Raw genomic sequence first — 13,421 nt, forward strand, 5'->3', positions numbered from 1 at the left:
ACCCATTGAGGAGTCCTTCAGGCCGCCACTAGATCATAGCTCTCCTGTATCATCTGAGCAGCAGCTACATGATTCACAGACTACTTCTGTTGCATCATCTTCCATCGAGGACTCCTTTGGCTTCGGGGTACAAGAAATATCAAACACTAGCTCTACTGAACCATTTCCCGTTCCTGTTCAGAGCGGAGTTTCTGATCCTAGACCTTCTGGAAGGGAACATGCAACTAATATCAATCATACTATACAGCCTTCTATCAACAAAAGGTACGTAAGGCATGATGGGTACATGGGGTATAGAGTACTGTTATAATCCAATAGTTTTTTCCACAAACACATCATATTCTAAAGAAATTAAATAGTCGTATCTTTCTCCATCTTCTTTCATTTCAAGTTTTTTTTAAAGAGAAGTTCATTCTCTCTTCATTTTACACTGTAGCTTCTCTCTCTTTCTCCTTCTTGCTCTCATTTTCTCTCTCTTCATTATCTTGATAGAGGAAAAGATAGTGATAAAAACCTGATTTTACTTGTAAAAATGTAGGCAATTAGTTGGACGTACTCTTAGAAGTCGAGCCTAGCTTATTCCCCTTCACCCAAATTTCATATGCAGTAAATCAATATTCAACATGGGGGATGAAAGATTTGAGAATAAGGTTTTCAATGTTTGTTGCACTGGGTTTAACGGGTTCCTATATTTTCTTAAGAAATTCTCATAAAATTAAGGCCTTTAATGATTCAATAATCAATCTTCATTGAGAGAAATAATTGGCTTTTAAATTTTTTTTTGTTTTTTTTGTTTTTGTGTGTTTAATCCTTCGAATTTGCTAACCTATAAATGAGTGTTTTTTTTTTTTTTATATTTTATTTTCTTTCGAAAACTTATTTCTAGCCATTGGATCTATTTTAATGAAATAGAATCACTGACATTAATTAGAAGTGGAGAGAAAAAAGAAAGACTTAGATTTTGCAAGAAATTAAAAGGTTAAAATAGTACTCTATATAGAAGCTTATGTGGCAATGTCACATCATTATGGCACAAATTATCAGGGCACCCTAGCACACACATATTTTTGTTTTTTTTGTTTTAGGTGCTATATATATTGCACATTAATATATCTAAACTATTATTCTTTTTGTTGTAAATTATGTTGCCTAGCTAGTAACAGTATGTATCATCATGCAGTATATATAATCACTGTAAGGCATAAATTTATTATGCATCTAATTTTTACCAAAATTTTAGATAATTGATTAAACAAATATTATTTGTTAAAGGTGGATTCAAATGCCTAGATCTTTTTATCATTTACATAATTTCGATCTCTCAACATTTTATTAATATCGATATTTTGTCAATATATTTGTATTTTCGGGTCCTCAATATTTCATACTTTTGGTGAAACTCATTATGTCCCTTAAATGGATATGTTTTTGTTTATTTATTAATGAATTTCACTTGTGATATCGAGTTTTTATTGCTATATAAAAAAGTTTGAAATTCTAGCCCGGCCACCAAAATCTTGAATTCTGTTTCTTCCACTGTGATGGGGTATACTGTTGGTTCTAAATTAGGCTTAATTGTGTTTTTACCACCTAAAGTTTACATTGATTCCCACTTTACCACCTAGAACTTTATTTGTCCCACTTTACCACCCAAAGTTTACATTGATTCCCATTTTACCACCCAGAAATTTATTTGTCCCACTTTACCACCTAAAGTTTACATTGATTCTCACTTTATCACCCAAAACTATTTTTCGTGTCCCAGTTAACCTTTTTCCGTCTATTCTGTCACTCTAGATTCAGGGTGTAAAGTAGGAATCAATGTAAATTTTGGGTGGTAAAGTGTGAATCAATGTAAACTTTGGGTGGTAAAGTGGGACAGATAAAGTTCTGGGTGGTAAAGTGAGAATCAATGTAAACTTTGGGTGGTAAAGTGGAACAAATAAAATTCTGGGTGGTAAAGTGAGAATCACCCCAAACTTTGGGTGGTAAAAACACAATTAAGCCTCTAAATTATAGTAGTGGAAAATGAACCCCTTAAGAATCAAGGAGTGGGGGTTATTTCTAATATAACATTGGTGCATTTTGGCCGTTACGAGAATTTTTATCTATCTAAGAATGCAGTTCACCAAAACTGTGCATTTATGTCATATTTTTCTAATGTCAACTTGTACTCCTGTTCAGGAAAAAGAAAAACGGTTGGTTCTGTGGATTCGGATTGGAGCAAGTTGTGACCTTTAAAGAAAGGCGTTCGAGAGACAGCTAAAAGCACACAATAGCAAATGTGGAAATTAATTGAAGAGTAAATTATAACCGCCATGGATCCGTTGCTATTTGCTACTCATTGTGATAGTGGGCCACGACTCCTATTGTGGTCACCATCAGATTTTGGATTTCTTCCTCCAACTCCTCTTCCTTAGCAGTATCGTGATGAGGCACCAAGGCTGGGTTTATGAACGACATCCTAAAAGAAAAGTATTTTGTAAACTAAGTTAAGACATGAATATTTATAGAGAAAAATGGGTAGTTGTTGGAACCAAGGAGTAAAATTTTGTTTTTTAGGGGTATAAAAATTTTAACACCATACCATGCAAATTAATTTCAAAAAATTTCGCCGAAATTTTCCGAAATCCTCGAAATTTCGGCGAAATTTTCAATGTAGAGACCGGAGAGAGAGAGGGGAGGCAGAGACCGGAGGGAGAGGGGAGGCAGAACACCATCGCTGGAGGGAGTGAAGAGATCGGAGAGGGAGCTGTAGAGGCGTGCCGTCGTCGGAGGGAGAGAAGAGATCCGGGGAGGGAGAGGGAAGAAACAGATTAGGAAGGGAGGAGGGAGAGGGAAGAGAGAGATTATGAAGGGAGGAGAAAATTGGTGAAAGGAGAAGAAAAGAAAAACTGGAGAAAAAAAAAAAAAAAAAAGGAAGGCCACTGGAACTGGAAGAAGATGAAGACCACTGGGGAAGAAGAGGAAAAGGAAAGAAAAAAAAGAAGAGAAAAGAAAGGAAAAGGAAATAAAAGAAGAGAAAAGAAAGGAAAAGGAAATAAAAGAAAAGAAAATGAAATAAAAAAAAAAGAGAAAAGAAAAGAAAAAGGAAAAGGAAATAAAAGAAAAGAAAAGGAAATTAAAAAAAAGAAGAGAAAAGAAAAAAAAAAAAAAAAAAAAAGGAAAGAAAAATTTTTTTAAGGTAGATTGAGATTTGGAGTCTTTAGGCAATTGGAAAGAAAAAAAAAAAGGTTTGAGATTTTATTTGGGGTTTGATTTGGTCAATTTGGTGTTTCGTTTAGTTGTAAACATAAATTATGAAAAAGAAATTTATCCCCTTATCATGAAGTTTCATTTCCTTAATGTTTGGTTTTCCAATTTCGATAATTTGTAAAATTGAAATTTTTGGTAAACCGTTGTCGCCGCCGCTGCCGCCATCAGATTGATTCTATTTTAACCCAATTCGGCTTAATTTAACTATCGAAGACCATTTCCAAGTCCCTTTGAGTAAGCTTGCTACTCTCCGTTGCCACATTGGTGATTTATTTGTGTAATTTTATTATGTAATTATTAATTAGTGAAGTATTTTTTTAACAATATTATCTCCGATGCGCATTATATTCATCACATATCACATGAAGTATTTTTTAACAGTATTGTCTTCAATGTTTTTTTATCAATGTAGTATATAATATGTTAAATAAACATATGGTCAAGTTTCATTCAAAATTTTCATATTTGGATAGCAATTTTCATCGTTTTTGTCCAATTTTATCGAAATCGAAATTTCCGCAAAAATTTCCGTCGAAATTTCCATCGAAAATTTTCTCGAAACCGAAATTTTACTCCTTTGTTGGAACCAAAATTCTCAGAAAGAATTAATTGGCCTATAATAACTGAATGGAAAACGAAAGGAAGTGTCTGAAATTCTTCGATCTTGTCGTAACGGAGAGGGGGTTGGCACCTACAAAAAGTGCTCTGATGCCTAAGTCAGTAAAATTCCTGATAATAAGTTGCCTAAATTCACTGAAATTATGCGTACCTTGTTACTCGACTTTGCAAGCAATTTATAAGATTTGAGCTAGGATAATCTCACATTTTCATTCCCACGTCTTGCATGGGATGAATGCTCTTGATTTCCTATTAATTTTTTATCTCAACATTCTTATCAGTAAATGATAAGAACGTTGGTATTTTGTTATCGTTGGTTAATGAGCTTTGGGTTGAGCTTTGGACTTTGATCATGAAGCTTTTTATCTCTAAAGGATATGAGGCCTGTTTTCATCTTGGCCCAATTATTTTTAGCCCATTTATTTTTGGGTGATAATTTATGCCCCCACTATGCCCTCATTTCTTCTTTCACTGCCAAGTGACGTTCACGGGCTAGTGGAGGAAAAAATAAGTGGTTATGCAGCTTACACATAAAACTGGTGCCTCTTGATCTTCTGGGTATTAATTTTGAAACTTTAAGATTTTTAAAGTCCACTTTACCAATTTGCATTCATCCCGGAGCTTATTACTTTCCCTTCTTTACTGCATTCCTTTTTCTAGGGTTTATTGGAAATTCTGAGCTATTCCTTCTACCCAAATTCCCTCACTGATTCTGTGCGAACTCACCTCGAAGTGTTTCTCTGAGTAAGTCATTTTTTTTTCCTCGAGTTCTTCTTCTTTTTCTTATTATGGCAAAAAAGGGTAAGGCTTGTAAAACTATTTACTTAGGGGTTTCGTCGAAAAAACAATTACAAGAATTAGCTCGTGATTGCTCTGTTCCATCCGATGTTCGCCTTCATCCCTTTCCTCCAGAAGCCAATATTGTTACCGAATAAGGAGTTCCAAAAAATGCTTTATTGATTTCAGCGTTTGCCTTTCCATATATCTGTTTTCCCCTATATCCCATTTTCCATGTCATTCTTACTCTTCTGGGCATTCATCCCTTTCAATTGATTCCCAGCTGCTACCAACTCATTTATGTTCTGTTGAGTTTTGGTTTTGTCCAAGGAGCAGCTCTGGGTTTCGCCGATCTCTTTTACTTTTACCAATGGAATGAGCGCTATGATGAAGAGGAAACCACTACCTACTACTTCACCCTAAAGCAAAAATCCCAAAAGTTTTTTCATTCCAGGCTCGCTTCTTATAGTGGTTGGAAAAAGAAACCGATCTTGATAATTGGAATTGGGCATCTTCGGAACCCGAAGGCATGGGCCTACCCCGTGCCTTCTCCTCGGACCCTAGTATTCTTCGTTATGATCATTTCCACAATCTGCATATTGATGTTGTTTGCCAAAGGAGGCTATTAACTAACTTTTTTGAATTAATTCTTGCAATAAGACTTGCTACACTGATATCAAGCTCGTGCACGAAAGGTTAGAGTTCGTGCGAGCTTCTTATTCTTGAAGGTGAGCTATCCATTTCTGACGTGAGGAACTCGATCATCTACGCCCCTTACTTTGAAGAGGTTTGGTCGCAAATCAAGGGAATTGACCCTCGGTTCATTGTTGGGAGTCTTTTCGCAGAATCCCAAGATATTTATCTAAACAGAGCAGGAAAGGCTGCTACAAGAAGGTTGAAAGAAAAGTTCGGCCTCAAATACGACTTCGATTTTCCATAATTTGAAGCTGCTCTTTACGAGGATCAAACCGAAGGGATGCCTCGCCAGATGGAGATTGCTCAAGATACTCCTCGTGAGAAAACGAGGAAGAGAAGTGACAAGCCAGTGGATGCCAATGTTTCTAAGAAAAGCTCTTCTTGCCCCGCAATCGAGATCAAGACTCGTCCTGTCAAGGATGCTCAATCGAAGCCTTTGAGTTCGAGACTACGGGGGTATATTCAATATGCATGGAGTTTGATGGATTTTAATGGAAATTAAAAATCTAGGTGTATTCAATCTAGACTTTTGAAGAGTCTATAAAAATTTAGTAGTATTCAATCTAGACTTTTAAAGAATCTATAAAAATTTAGTGGTATTCAATTTAGACTTTTATAAAGTCTACAAAAGTCATGTGGTATTCAAAAAGTCATCGATTTTTAAAGACTTTATTAAATGATGGAGTTTCATGGACTTTACAGTATAAAATACAAATAGAAAAGTCCATCAATTCTCCAGCCTTCTCCCTAGAGATTTATATAAATTTCCAAATTTAACATTTTTTTTAAAGACGGTAGTTATAACAAAGACGTCTAGCAAAACCTTTGCTTGTAAAATTTCTTTGTGTAAACTCCTATATGGATTCTATACCTTGTCCATCATCTTCAATTTTGAGAAAGCTCTTTTGAATGCTCGCCCATCAAGTCTGGACGTGCCAATAGCTAGTCTTCCAAGTGCATATATGCCTATATGAGAATTATTTCAATTTTATGGTCTAATTCAATGACCCAATCCTCAATCACTTGTTTATATATATATATATGGGTTTTATTGTGTTTCTTTTGCAAGAAAAAGAATGAGTGAAAAATGAAAAGCAAACAACCCATATGAGAATATTGAGGCAATGAGCCAATGAGCCAATGAGTTTCAGTTTTTCTGCTAAAATGCAACTCTCTATATACAATATTTATGATCCTCTGTTTGTTTTATGAACAACATTTATGGAAGAACTTTCAAAATGATTCACAGTACATATGCAATAAGGTACTAGAGATGACTAAGTTCATTCTAAAAGGAGAGGTTAAGAGCCAAAAGTTTAGAGCTCCTTGGCAGTGAGAAGTTGACAGTTTTGGTTTGATTGCAATGATAAATTAATTAATAAATAATATGGAGGACAAAAAAATTAAAAAAATATTGGATAAATCCTAAAATAAATAATATAAAACTCTATCAAAGTTGTTAGGAATCTATAAAAATCCATCAAAGTCTATGAGAAAAGTTATTCAAACATTTTTAAATTTTTAAACAGAATTCTAGCAAAGCCTATGTAGAGTTTATAAAAGTCATTAAAAATCCATCAACTCCACCAAAGTCAATGACTTTTAAAAACTCTACAAAAGTCTATTCAAATCTTAATTGAATACACCCCCCTAAGTGAAGAATTTCCCTATCAAACATATGTTCCTATGTCAAACATTCCTTCCCCCTCGAGATCCCAAACTCCTCAAACTCTACTACCCTTGAGTATTGTTCGTCCGAAATGGATCCCTGACTTTAAGAAGAATGATGGGGTGCACGTTTTGGTGGTTGATTCCAGTGAATCAAAGGCAATAGCGCTGGCCATGATGCAGGGTTCCATCCTCCCTAAGGATTAGAAAGAAGGGATGACACTTACTGATTCCCAAATTAGTTTCTGGAAGGCATATGTCCTTTACAAGGTAATTTTTCTTTTACGAACTACATATATATATATATTTTTTTTAATCTTCGTTATGGTTGTTCTCTAGTTGAATAAACTTTCCATGCTTCAAGATGGTTGTGCGACCTATGTTAGATGCGAACTGGCGGCTGCAACAACCAAAAGGGAGGCTTTTGAGAAGAATTTAGCGAAAATTCAGTTCGAGTTGGAGGCTGCAAAGAAGAAACTTGAAGATTTTCAAGTTAAACTAAAGCTTGATGAGGAAGATCGTGCTCTGCATGCTCAAGACTTCGCCAATCAGCGAGGTGAATCGGAGAGACTTCATGAGCAAGTTCAAAAGCTCACCCACGATCTCGATTACTAGAAATCTGAGAGAGAACAGGAATGAGAATCTTCTCAGGAAGCCATATGAACCGATCGTGCTAACTTCTTCTGGTTTGGCTTCGTTCAAGTCGGGAAAACCAAAGCTCAGAGAGTGGTGAAGAGTCCTGAAAAGATGGACATCCTGCAGATTGTTACTGCTGATTATCCATTCCTTTGAGGAATGCTTCCTGAGGATCTACCACCAACCTCATCAGGTTCTTCGGGTGGCGAAAAAGAGAACGCTGAAGAAGTTGCAGATTCCCGAGCTCTAGTGGTGGTTGATAGTGAAGCTGTTAAGGATTCCTTGGTTGATCTTGTTGCAACAGAAAACCCTTCATCTTTCAAGGAGCCTTGGGTGCATTTGGATGTTGTATTTGGTCTCATAACCCATGCTGAAGCTGAAATTGAATCCGTGCTTAACGACACAAATGCTGCTTCTTAGAACTCAGTTATTTTTCCTTTGTTTTTGTAATTTTAAATTTCCTCGAACTACTTTTCATTCCTCAAATTTTTTTTATTAATGCCCCTTACTCATTCTCTACATATGTTTGAATAGATTTCTGATTTTTTAATATTCAGACTTGATATTTAACATAATAGAAATTGAACAGCCTGGTGTTGTTTCTTGAATACTTAGGCTAGATGCTTTACTGATCTTTATAAATTAATCAAATTTGTTACTCTGTCTACAGATTTCGGAGGTGTTGGATAAGATGCTGATTTAGTTCGGTCTATGTAGTTATCTTACTCTATAAAGCCCCTTATCTATGAAAATAATAATAATAATAATAAGGGTTAAATACATTTTTGGTCCACGAACTTTGAGAGATTTCTCAATTTGGTCCACAAATTTCAAAATGTGACAAAAATGCCCACGAATTATCCAACTTTTGTCAATTGAGGCTAACGGAAATGGCCATGTGCGAAACATGTGACCACATCCCCAAGGGTGGTTTCGTCCATTCACTTCGTGCTTCCACCTAATCCCCAGTGTCCTTCCACTTCCCTCCACTCCCTGCCAATTTTTCCGCCATTGTACATTCATTTTCCCAAAAAAACATCTAATCTTATGGTATTTATGTCACGAGGTAAAGATGTTATTAAGGCTTGGGTTCTAAACAAAATAAAGCATTTAGCATTTAAGAAACATTTGGGTTTTTGGATTTTAGAGTTGGGTTGTGTGAGAGAAATCTGAAACAAGGAAGAAGATGAATCCAGTTTTTTGTCATTGTTCAAGGCTGGCCCATCAAAAGGTAGCATAGATTGATGCTAATCCAGGGAGAAGGTTCTTCACATGTGCAAGATATCAGGTGAGTTTTATTTTGGTTTTAATGAGAGATCAGTGAGGGTCTCATACCTGGTTTTTTATTTCACTAGATTTCTTCGTGTAGCAAAGCCATGGTGGTTGTGGGACGTTGATCCACCCATTTGTGAGCGATCCAAACAAGTGATCCCAGTGCTGTTGAGACGTATTGGGCAACTCAAATCCAACAAGGGTAGAGCAAGAGAAAAGATTTTGTGGTTATTGTTGGTTTTATCTTGGTTGGTGATACTGGTGATGTGGAATGGAAAATGCAAATAGTCATATGGACAGCTGATGTAGGCTGTGTGGTGGCCAATTTCTAGTGTGATGTAATGCTAGTTTTAGTAATGCCTAGGTATTTCTATTTTGTATGTTATGTAATGTATGAGTGTAGGTGGAGTAATCTATTTTGGCTTGTGAGGTTGGAATATGTAATGACTGCTCTTTCAAATGAATATGTACGTATTGACTATTTTGAGCTAATGAATTTAGGGGTGGACAATAACCGTTCCAACCTGACCACATTGGGTTGGATTGGGTTGGTTTTTAACACACTTTTTGGGGGTGTCGGTGCTCAACCCGACCTCTAATGGGTTGGCCTGCGAGTTACAACTTCAAATAACCGTTCCAAACCCACCCGACCCGACCTCCTATACTTACACAGCAAAAATAATACATTTTTGCTCTAAATGAATTAAAGTAAGCAGAATCAAACACAAGACCAAGAAGAAGCCACAGCCACTCAAGGAGCCCAAACCCATCACACCAAGAGCTTCTTGTGCTCATTACTTTACACAATGAACTATATATATATATATATTAAAACCTAATAAGAATTATAAGATTAATCAATTTACCTTATGAAAATTCACTAAATATTATTTTCTACCTTATTCTTTACACCTAACTACCTAAGTCCTAACGGCTAACACCATTTAATTAATTATTTTTTCACCTAAAAACAATTAAATATTCCATTAGAAATTTAGAAGTGTTTGTCACCTAACATAACTCTTTTGATTAGAATATAAAAGGAAATCACATTTATTTGACAACAATGATATGAAAACTCTTTTCACCCATCATTTATTATTTAGGTTATTATTTGATATAAAAACCCTAAACCCTATTTGATACTATTTGATATAGGTAATAGGTATAATACTAATTGATATCAATGCAATTATAAATTTATAATACTATTTGATATATGTAATAAGTATAGTACTATTTGATATAGGTAATAAGTATAATATTATTTGATATGAAATGCAAATGCAATTATACATTTCAAATAATTCAATGATGTATAATACTATTTGATAGGTAATTAGGTATTTGATACTATTTGATATGAAATGCAAATGCAATGATGTAAATTGTATAATACTATAATGTTATTTTTAACTAATAACATTTGGGTCCAAACATGTATTGGTGTATATCAATTATCAATATACACACAAAATGTACATGCTATTATGCTAATATGCTATATATAATTATATATTAGAAAATCTTGCTTATGAGTCATGATTATATTAGTAAATTCATATGATATAATGATATAAGCAAATTCAAATGATATAATGATATATGCATATATATTAAATTATTAATGATATTTAAATGTTTGCAATTACATGTAACCTAAAGTTATATACCCTAAACCCTAAACTCTATACCCTAAACCCTAACATGTTATTGGATGTTTTTCAGGCTCAGTGGCTTACCATGTACCCTACCCCATCAAATCCGAACTCCAAAATTCCAAATCGGGTTAGCCTCTTTAGGGTTTCTCTTTTATTTTTCAATCTCATTTCTCAAGCCGCCACTCTTATTCTTCGAGTTCTTTCTGTCTCCATCGCTACCCTCTCTCTCTCTCTCCGTCGCTACCCTCAGCTTGCATCTGCTCAGTGCTCGCCTCTGATGTGCTCGCCTTTGCTCCTCTGCTCGCCTCAGATTCTCAGGCCCTCTGCTCTCTCCGTTGCGACTCTCTGCTTGTTAAGAAATGCTTGATTGATTGGGGTATAGATAAGGTGTTTACTATCACTGTTGATAATGCATCATCAAATGATGTGGCTATTAACTATTTGAAGCGTAGGCTTAATTCTTGGGGGAAAAGTGTGCTAGCTGGGGAGTTTTTGCATCTTAGGTGTTGTGCCCACATCATTAACTTGATTGTGGTTGAGGGGTTGAAGGAACTACATGACTCAATTGCTTGTATTCGCAATTATGTGAGATATGTTAGGTCCTCCCCCGCGAGATTGGAAAAATTTAAAGAAGCGATTGAGCATTCAAAGATTGAGTACAAAGGGCTTGTGGTCTTAGATGTGCCTACAAGGTGGAATTCCACCTATTTAATGTTGGAGGCTACCATTAAATTTCGAAATGCATTTGAGTGGTTGGAAGACGATGACAATGCTTATGTGAGCTATTTTGAGGAAAATGAGCGTGGGAGAAAAAGGGCAAGGCCCCCACAAGGGGCTGATTGGGATAATTTTGTTGTGTTTGTTAAGTTTTTAGAATTTTTCTATGATTGTACCAAGAAATTTAGTGGCACATTATGTGTGACATCCAACTGGCCCGTTACTGAGTTGTGTTCAATTCAATCTGAATTGAATACATTGAGTACAAGTGGAGATCCTCTTTTGAGTAGGATGGCAGCCAACATGATCGAAGAAGAAATTTGACATGTATTGGGGGTCAGTTGAGAGTGCGAACAAGATTCTAGTTATTGCAACGGTTCTAGATCCAAGATATAAACTTGATTATGTGAATTACAACATTTCTGATTTATATGGTGTTGATGTGGCTGAGGAGTTGACAATTAGCATTAAGAATCTCTTTTTTAGGATGTGGGAACTTTATAACTCTCAAGTAGGATCAAGTGTTGAAAAATCTTCACAATCTGTTGGGTCATCTTTTAATATGATGCGTGCAAATGATCCAAGACCAGCTGGCCTCTTGATTAAGAGGCTTGCAAGATTCTCACAAATGAGAAAGGAGAAGGATGTTGTTGAGATTAAGAATGAGGTGGACAGGTACTTGTGTAATCCTGCTGAAAATGTGGAAGATGATAAGTTTGATGTGTTGGTTTGGTGGAAGGCTAATAGGACTAAATATCCTGGTTTAGCAAATATGGCAAAGGATGTGTTTGCTATCCAGGCTTTCTTAGTGGCTTTCGAGTCCACGTTTAGTACCGAAAGGCGTGCTGTGGATACTTATATGAGTGCCTTGGACCCTAAAACAGTGGAGGCCCTTGTATGTTGCCAAAATTGGCTTAGTGCAAATGCATTAACCTTGTATACAGCCCCCTTATTTGATGGCTTACTCTTCTTTGAGACTTTGCATGGAGGGACACAATCAACACAGGCAAGTATACATGTTAGTTGTTATGATTCATGAATTTGTTTTGTTGATTTTAGTGTGTTCATTATTTATTTTAAGTTCTCATGTTTATTTTTCTTTGTCCAAATATGCAGAAGTGACCTCTCAAGTTACACAGTTGGGAAGCAATGTTCAGAATATGGAAGACGTTGATTAGAGGTATATATGACTTTGTTTTGGTGATGTGATTTTATGATTAGTTGTTGATATTGATGATGGGAATTGTGAATTGTTTTGATCCAGGTTTTGCACCAATTGAAGTGACTAAAAAGGAATGAAGAATGAGGAAATGAGGATTAAGGAGTTGCTGAATGCTGACTGGCTGAGTTGCTACTTGCTGCCAATTGATGTTTTATTTAAGTTGGACTATTATTTATTTATGCTTAGACTGTTATTTATTTATGTTTTTTAAGTTCTAAGTTGAAATTAGACTATTTGGAAGTTGGAACTTAGACTATTTGGAATGTGGATTTGGATCATGGATGAAATTTTAAGTATGGATGAATTGTTTTTATGAATGAATTTCAGGATGAACTTGTAATTGTTTTGACTTTTTGTCTTTTGGGCCTCAAATTTGTCCTTTTTTTTTGTTTATATGGGCCAAGCCCAACCCGTCTACCCGACCAAACCAACCCGATCACAGTTGGTTTGAATTGGTTTGGTTTCCATCCTTTGATTGGATTGATTTGGGTTGTGAAAATAGGAAACTATAGGGATTGGTTTAGTTTGCAGTTTAGGCCTAAACCCGACCCAAACCGACCCGTGTTCACTCCTAAATGAATTCAATGGCTACAAGCACATTGTCTTATTGGACAAATTAGTGGAACGTAACCAAATTGACAATTGAAAATTTACATTTGTTTAAAGCAAGTGGGAGATTTGTTTAAAGAACAAAAAGATGTGGTTTGTTTAAAGTAAGTGGGGTGCGTTTGTGGGATAAAGAACAAACCCATCCTTGTCCTACATTAGAAATTGACAAAAATATTGGCTTACTAGACTATTATGGTACTATTTAATTTCATATGAAAGAATGCACAATATTGCCAACATTTTTCCACAAAATATCATTCATACTGATTACAGGATTTTGCCAACAATTG

At 35.5% G+C, this 13,421-nt stretch overlaps 1 protein-coding gene across 1 annotated transcript; it reads left to right on the top strand.

The window, feature by feature from the left end:
• Positions 1-11,625: 11,625 nt before the first annotated feature.
• LOC147292127 (zinc finger BED domain-containing protein DAYSLEEPER-like) lies at positions 11,626-12,478 on the top strand. Its single transcript, XM_086236133.1, has 2 exons — positions 11,626-12,310; positions 12,417-12,478. The coding sequence occupies exons 1-2, from the start codon at positions 11,626-11,628 to the stop codon at positions 12,476-12,478; spliced, it is 747 nt and encodes a 248-aa protein (XP_086092259.1).
• The last annotated feature ends 943 nt before the right edge of the window (positions 12,479-13,421 follow it).

The sequence above is a fragment of the Dryas octopetala genome, chromosome 3, assembly GCF_963921425.1.
Source record: "Dryas octopetala chromosome 3, drDryOcto1.1, whole genome shotgun sequence".
Classification (NCBI taxonomy): domain Eukaryota; kingdom Viridiplantae; phylum Streptophyta; class Magnoliopsida; order Rosales; family Rosaceae; genus Dryas; species Dryas octopetala.

Bases quoted from the DNA above. Each gene is read 5' to 3' on its own strand.
- LOC147292127 (XM_086236133.1), top strand. From the start codon at position 11,626: ATGTATTGGGGGTCAGTTGAGAGTGCGAACAAGATTCTAGTTATTGCA. The intron at 12,311-12,416 runs GTATACATGTTA...CCAAATATGCAG, and splicing joins GACACAATCAACACAGGCAA to AAGTGACCTCTCAAGTTACA.